The 7537-nt window shown below is 43.8% G+C and overlaps 2 protein-coding genes across 2 annotated transcripts; one reads left to right on the top strand and one right to left on the bottom strand.

The window, feature by feature from the left end:
- The first annotated feature begins 623 nt into the window (after nucleotides 1–623).
- Nucleotides 624–2380, top strand: LOC147430229 (large ribosomal subunit protein uL29-like). The gene is made up of 4 exons (XM_086494734.1): nucleotides 624–779; nucleotides 919–1054; nucleotides 1621–1774; nucleotides 2191–2380. The coding sequence occupies exons 1-4, from the start codon at nucleotides 776–778 to the stop codon at nucleotides 2263–2265; spliced, it is 369 nt and encodes a 122-aa protein (XP_086350860.1). The 5' UTR covers nucleotides 624–775; the 3' UTR covers nucleotides 2266–2380.
- Nucleotides 2381–5195: 2815 nt separating this feature from the next.
- On the bottom strand, nucleotides 5196–7239 carry LOC147430228 (uncharacterized). The gene has a single exon (XM_086494733.1). The coding sequence runs from the start codon at nucleotides 6603–6605 to the stop codon at nucleotides 5541–5543; it is 1065 nt and encodes a 354-aa protein (XP_086350859.1). The 5' UTR covers nucleotides 6606–7239; the 3' UTR covers nucleotides 5196–5540.
- Between the last annotated feature and the right edge of the window lie 298 nt (nucleotides 7240–7537).

Raw genomic sequence — 7537 nt, 5'->3', positions numbered from 1 at the left:
TTGTACACATTTTTTAGGCTTTCTTTTAGGCTATTTGTTATGATTAGTAATAAAAATATATTATCTTTCGCTGTCTCTCTCTCTCTCTCTCTCTCTCTCTCTCTATATATATATATATATATATATATGTATGTATGTATATATATATAAAATAGCAGGAAGTGCCGTCGTTTGCGCGTTAGGGTAGAGGGGCCAGTCATGGGATGGGTTTCACTTAAAAAGTTATCACACCCCAATTCTAGCACCAGCGGGGGCATGGGTTTGATGGTTAAGCCAGCTGATGTGGAGTCACGCTATTCGTCGGGTTCGGGTTCAAATCCGGTCTACGACCAAGTTTAAATTGGCCCTTGGTTGTACTAAATCGTTTTTTACACCTTTTTCCCGTCAGGATCAACGAGCGCATGTTGCGTTTTCTGTATGTAGCACCGCAACAACTGAGTTTTGTTTTCCAACTTCCGCCCATTGCCAGGCATCTATGGGGCTTTTCAGAACTGAATTGGCTGCTCGCATGCTCAAGATTGGCGAGCGCGAGCTTAAAGGTTCTAATACTGGAGTGTCGGCCTTCTTTCGAATACATATTCTGAAGTATTTAAGCCGTCGATCCCGTGGGAATTGAGAGAACGAAGGTCGATCTTGCGACCGCACGTTACTGGCTGAAACTACGAAGGGAGTGCCGGTTGCGAGTAAAACCCTAACTTTCATATTTCGAGCATTTCTCTTACGAAATCTTGCCTTCGTCGACAGCAGACCTTTGCAGCTCGCGGTATCTGCAGAAATGGGTAAGGGTTGTTTGCAAGTCGTCTTTTCTGTGTGAGGACGTTCACTTTTGCGGTTCGCACTTCTCACATGGGGGCCCGGGACCGGGACGCAGAAGAGTTGTGGGGTGATCTTCGTCCTTTTCGTGTCTCTGTTTTGCAGCCAAGATCAAGGTGCATGAATTGCGAGCCAAGAGCAAGGGGGAGCTGCAGAATCAGCTCAAGGACCTAAAAGCAGAGCTTGCTCTGTTGAGAGTATCCAAGGTGACTGGAGGAGCACCCAACAAGCTATCCAAAATGTAAGATGACCAACAAGACTGCAGTTTGCAACGTCCCATTTCTAGTTTTTAGGTGTGCCGAAATAGCATTCCTCTTCGTTTTAACCAGGATCTATACTCGTGTGCCTGTGACTCCATGCAATATATCGAGGCGTTTGATTGCCATCTTCATGGTGTTTGTTTTCCAGATTGCATTACTGCATCTCGTGAGAACATGTGAATGTCTGTCTATGGATTCTGTGTATGCATGCTGCACACATTAATGATCTCTAATGTCTTGGTAATCATCTGGTATGTGATTAGCAATCGTCAAGAGATAGTCCTGAATTACGTATTGTAGTCCATCCCTCGGGCAATGCTTGTCTTGTACTTGGATGTGATGTTGAGCGTTTTCAATTCTCACTGTAGGAATGCCATGGCCATAACTGTTTTACTGAAGCCAAAGCCCGGACAAGGGCTCTGTCTGTACCTCTTTGTTATAGGCTTTGCCCTTATATTGCGAGATGTCTATGATTTGTGAAGCTGTCATGTTTTTACATTTATCTGAGAAACATTTTTAAGTTTACAATGTAAGGTTTTGATTGCAGCAAGGTAGTCAGGCTGTCAGTAGCGCAAGTGTTGACAGTACTTTCACAAAATCAAAAGGCAGCTCTTCGCACTGCCTACAAGAACAAGCGGTTGCCATTGGACCTGCGCCCCAAGAAGACCCGTGCCATTCGGCGGCGGCTAACCAAACATCAGGTTTCTATCTATTAACTGTCTTTATACTTACGTTTACAGCTCCACTTTTTATGTATGTATTGATGTCTTTATTTGTATTGGTGTTTGCAAATTTGTAGTTTGTTTCTTTAGATGTGAATCTGGGTTTATCTTGTATTCGTATGGGTAATTTTAGTCGTTTAGCGGCTACGCAGATTTTACTTCGTGATGTTTTTAACCGAGTTACGGCTAGTTGATATTGTAACAGTTCTTCTATTGTCTGTGGTGTTTATGCCCTATGAACCACCTTACTTTTATGCTAACTTTTCCTTTGTAATACTTCTTAGTGCTAGGCTTCATTGTGGCTGGGTCTGCTTTGCATCTCTAGAGTTATGACAGAAATTTAGTGTATGAAGTTAAAGCAATTTCTGACAGAATTATTATACTATGGGGTGCAGGCTGGTATAAAGACATTGAAGCAGAAGAAGAAAGAGACCTATTTCCCAAAGCGAAAATATGCTCTGAAGGCTTGATGAGGTGTTATTTTGTGCGGAAGATTGTTTCTGATACTAGCCAAGAGAGAATGGCTAGGGTTTTGTAATCAGACAGCTGATTTAGGCTTACTTCAACATTGAGTCTTTCATGTCTTGGATGGTGCTCCATTTGACTTTCTTGGTTTTTCCTGCTGTGCCAGTTATTTAACAGTGGTTTACCTATTTTAATGTCTGCAGCTTTATGAGCCAATCTTGATAGATGCTGAGTGAGGCTTTGGTTTGAGCTTGCCATCGCCACTCTGGATTCCTAGAGTTTGAATGGCTTCCGCATATACTGGATCTAGCCTCATATCATGTGCCTTGGGTTGTACATCAGTTGGTTCTTTTACTGTTTATATTCTCCTCAAATGTTTTGAGATGGTGCCAAGGGTGCCATTCAATTGTGGGTTACTATTGGTTTTTATTGTTATCTGAATGTGGGCTGTGGTGTAGAGTATGGTTTTCTTGTGTCAAGCTCTCTTGAAGAAAAATATGCAACCTGAGCAAACTTAACTTATCCCTGATATTGCAGGGTGTTCCTTTTTCTTTTTGCTATTATGTATACTGGTATGTGCATGTATGAAGGTGATCATGCGAAAGAGAAAGACAAACACCTACTGTCTTCATGGGTCCATGAGCCCTCGTTGGCAAGCTCATCCATCATACATTCTGTGATCTAGTCAAACTAATTTTGTGCATTGTGCAATTTGTAACTGATTCTGCCCCAATATTATCAGTAACTTGTTGATGTATGCAGTAGTGTTTCATTGGCTATAGTTGGCCTAGTGTATAGTTTTTGAGTTAGCTTATGTCTCACTACTTCAGAATCTGAAAGGGTGAATCCGTTTTCTGCTTGTCTCTGTTGAAGATATTTTCTAGTACATTTATAAAAAATTACTGAGTTTATATCAGCTTTTACTCATGTAATGCAGTTTTCATCTCCCCAGTAAAGATTTCAGTGTTTGTCAAGCTCCTGTTTCTCAGAAGGAAGTGTGGAAGTTTCATCTTTTGCACAATTAATCTTTTGCCATTTGGCTGGCCGCAGTTCTTAGAATGGAAAGTTGTCTTCCCTTTCACCTCTGCCAGACACGGTAGATGATTTAATCTAGGTTTGATGTTTTGCACCACTTTCCATCAAGAGGGTTGATTTGTGCCTGGTCTACATATCATTTTGCTCATTGAATCCTTGATTGGTTGTACGAATGCAAAAATATGCACCAAATAATCAGGTGAAGAACCTTCAGGAAAAAGAAGCGAGTAGTACAGATATGATGCATGTGATAAGCCATTCCACTTACTAATATTTACACTTGTCTCATCTTTTTTCTGCAAAACAACACAGCTTTCATGTGGAGAAACATCCAAATGTCAATTGTCTCTGGTGTTTCGAAGTTGCATTATGCTATCAAATGCTCCAGTTGAGTGCCAATTCTAAACATTGCAAAAACGTGTAGTGAATGCGGAATCTCAACACAAGGCAAAAAGGCAGAGTGAGGTTGTAACCACCCAATCATAGCACATTGTAATAAGTCAAAATCCTGTAGTGGGCTGAATTTGTTACAATTCAATCCACCTCAACAAACTCGCACCCCTCTGTATGACGAACTTTGAGCAAATCTTCCCAGAGTTTTTTTTAAAAGCCATACAACTATGAGAAGTAGCATAATAGCTAAAAGTATGGATGGTAGTGGTGGAAGGGCTTGAGAAAATGGTCTTATGGTGTAGGGAATGGTTGCCTACTGACCATTCCTGTTGATCACGGGCGATTGGCGAAGGTCGGGAGCCCTAATTACGGGAATGGTCAATAGGCAGCTATTCTTGACCCTCAAATCTAGGGGAGTGTGGGCCAGTAAAGAGTTCACACATATAGAAACGACACTAACTGGAGGGCTGTGATGCGCTGCCCCCTGACCCTGGACTTTGGCATAGATGGCTTTGGATCCTTTTCAAGCCGTTAACCATATTTGAGAATTAACTTCTCAACTAAAAATCTTGAAATTTGAGCCAGCCTCAACCCCTCCCAAAAAATTGAAGTAGCCATTTTTTGATTTGAACAGAACGTGGAAAAAGTGAATCTAGTGTGGGGCACTTCAACAACACCTATGAAGTGTGGGACACTTGTGAGAGCAGCATGAGATGTTGATCGGTTATGGTCTGCGATGTGGTATCTTGGATTGTGGTTCTCGTAAGAGGACAACAAGCCTCGAGGCATAGACGAGCTTTCGATAGGAAATATTATCTCTTGGTGTGTGATCAGAGCATTCCAAAAGAGAATATGGGAAAGACTCTAGGCTGTTTTGGGAAATATTTAGACTAAGTGCATCACACTTGCTAGACCACAGCCAGTTGTTGACGAGCTTTGGGTCCGAGATGTTTTTCTCTTGGACCTCACTTGCTGCAACAGATGTCCCAACAAGGCATGAAAAAGATGTTTTGGTCGGGACGTATGCCGAGTGCAATGCACCTGCAACACAACAAGAAGTCATTGATGATCTTTTGGTCCAAGATGTTGGACGTGGTCAAGTGATTTGCAATTAGCATAGGAATCATCGGTTTAAGAAATTCTTGCTAGAGCAAATTTTAGTCACAAGTGAGGTTATGAGTCGTTGGAAAGGTGGACACAATGAGGGTACTCATTTAAGGTTGGAACTAATCCAATTGATCCAGAGAGAGAGAGAGAGAGAGAGAGAGAGAGAGAGAGAGAGCAATGTCAGTGCTCCAACAAAATCTATGTTTAGTGTAATCCCACCTACAAAATTCGAAATCAATCTCAAAATTTTAGATTTGTAGGTGAAAATACCTACAAAACTTTGAGAAATTTAGTGTAAAACCCTTATAATATAGTCAATTTACCTCATTTCAGACATACAAGAGACTGAAATTGGAACTCAAAATTGTCACTCACGCATCATGTGAAATCAAAACTCATCTTCTAAAACCGGCACAACTGTATTAAATTCAAACAGTTAGACGTGTCAATTGGTTAGTTGTTGCCGATTACACACAATATTGCCATCCTTATGTCGATGACCCTTTGCAAACCATTGCAAATTAGCTCATGATCTCATTGCCATGGGCAATAAGTACTGTAGTACAAGCTGCATCTTGCATAGTAGATCATGCCCAACCTACACATAATTGTAGCTTGAAGGTTGCAAGCTGCCCTCTTCTCATTAGAAATAGCACAGCCATGCTTGTAGTTGAATTCTCCCTGCATACAAGCCAACTGCCAATGCCACAAGCTCCAATTTCCACACCAAAACAGACCAACAAGCTCATGAGCGCGTCAAGAATATACTAAGTTCTTGGCATTGCGAGCCATCCGGATTGATCATGTGAAAGGCCTCCGAGTCGGCTGATCCCACCACTCTCTCGTAATTGGCTCTCATGTAGATCAGCTCATCCTCTTCCTTGGAGGACTTCTCTACTCTGAAAACTCCGATTAGGTCATCTTGTAAACGACTAGCATCGACGGACCCATGATCCTTACTAGCACTGTTGCTGTTGCGCTCCAGCTTGTCGCCAGAATTTGCATCACCATTGTCCAAGTTCGAGCTCTCCATAGCATCCTTGCTAGGGGGAGAGTTTCCAACCTTTAGGTCAACAGGACTGCCTTTGTTGGGCTTAGCCCCATCTTGGTTTCTCGGAACAATAGCACCATCCCTGTTGTTGATGTGACTACCCAATAGATCATTGTTGTTAGTAGCTATGCGGCAAGGGATTACACCTGCACCCATTGTAACGCTCTGCATCACGTTCATGAGGTTGGCAATGGCAGGATCCGAGTCAGACTTTGCCGTCTTTTTCATTGCAAATCCTACCTTGCGGCCGTTGCAATACATGCTCCAAACGGGCTCGAAGAAGAGAGGAAAAGAAGAGGCAGGGGATAGGCTATCATCAAGGTAAAGGGGGTCATTTGCAATGGAGTTCTTCCTGTCGCATTCGAGGGTGATGCGAAGGAGGCCAGATTGCATCTCTTTGACAAGGAGATGGGTGGGGATGGCAAACTCTAAGAGCAGAAGAGCGGGGCCAGCAGGGTCCTCTTGAACACAGAAATTGACTCTACCTTTCCTTTGGCCAAAGATGGTACCTGTGACAATGGAGCTGGTGAGGGGGCCTCCTTGCAGGTTGCCTATCATGTTCATGTTGCTCATAAGCTTGTTTGTGTTGGTGGCTAGGTTGTTCGGGCCGCCACCGCCTGCTCCGCAACATGATGGCACCATCATGCCAAAAATGGCTCTCAGTGATGCCCAGCATTGGAAGTCCTTCTCTTGATTGTTGCTGCTGTAACTGGCTGAGCTGCTGCTCCTTCTGTGTCCCTTTCTCTTGGGATCCACCATTGTAGTAAGCAGCCACGCAAAATCGAAATTGCATGCACACACTCTCTCTCTCAAAACACACACACGCACACAGATACAATCTCTCAAATCTGCTCAAAACTCAGTAACTTCCTGGCCAGCAAGCTTAGCCACTCGACATCAGATGTGCGTCTCTCTCTCTCTCTCTCTCTCTCTCTCTCTCTCTCTCTCTCTGCTTTGTGTTTGCTTTGGCATCTAATGGGGCTTTTTTTGGCTGTGCTTAAAGAATGAAAAGATTGTGCGGGACATTTCCTATGTGCCGGATGAGTGGCCGTCCCTTATTAGGCAAATAGGAAAATGGCATCAGGGGCCCAGCCTTCCTGATTATTGATAGAGAGAGAGCGAGAGAGAGAAGCGCAAGAGTTACGGTGTCCTCTGCAAGCACTGAAGTTCCAAATTCCAACAGGCACCGGATCTCAGGAATCACGTCCCCACTGGGCCGCCCTGGCCCCTGGCCCGCGGCCTTGCGTTTGGCGTGCTGTACCGAGCTTGTACGCACTCTCCTGATGAGTTCGGACTCTCAGTCGAGTCACAGTCCTCCACTCCTCTCTCTCTCTCTCTCTCAATATGACTCTCATAATACTGTGCCGGCTGTGCATGAGTCCGACACTCCAGCTCTCTCTCTCAAGTCTGGCACGCACACAGCGACGCAGCCACCTTTAAGTTTGCCTTTGTCGCGCTATAGATCGCTTGAGACATATAACATGTGGGACCAGCCCACCAGGATACAGAAGCGAGCACAGGTGTGAACGCTCTTCTCAGCGCCAGAATCAAAGCAAGATGCTTTTAACGAGGATCCCACACCCCGGACCACCACCATGTCCCATTATTCCCGCAAATGTCGCCATTAATTTTATCTCACCCAAGCATCGCTTAAGCCTACTTGGTACCTACAATTTAAGTTGGATCACGTA

Source organism: Adiantum capillus-veneris, chromosome 22 (genome assembly GCF_014529385.1).
Source record: "Adiantum capillus-veneris isolate H3 chromosome 22, ASM1452938v2, whole genome shotgun sequence".
Classification (NCBI taxonomy): domain Eukaryota; kingdom Viridiplantae; phylum Streptophyta; class Polypodiopsida; order Polypodiales; family Pteridaceae; genus Adiantum; species Adiantum capillus-veneris.
This window is presented reverse-complemented; position numbering and strand designations above follow the sequence as displayed.

Coding starts and splice junctions, on each gene's coding strand:
- LOC147430229 (XM_086494734.1), top strand. Junction 1,055..1,620: donor CCCAACAAGCTATCCAAAAT/GTAAGATGACCA, acceptor TTTTGATTGCAG/CAAGGTAGTCAGGCTGTCAG. Junction 1,775..2,190: donor GGCGGCTAACCAAACATCAG/GTTTCTATCTAT, acceptor TATGGGGTGCAG/GCTGGTATAAAGACATTGAA.
- LOC147430228 (XM_086494733.1), bottom strand. CDS start 6,605: ATGGTGGATCCCAAGAGAAAGGGACACAGAAGGAGCAGCAGCTCAGCC.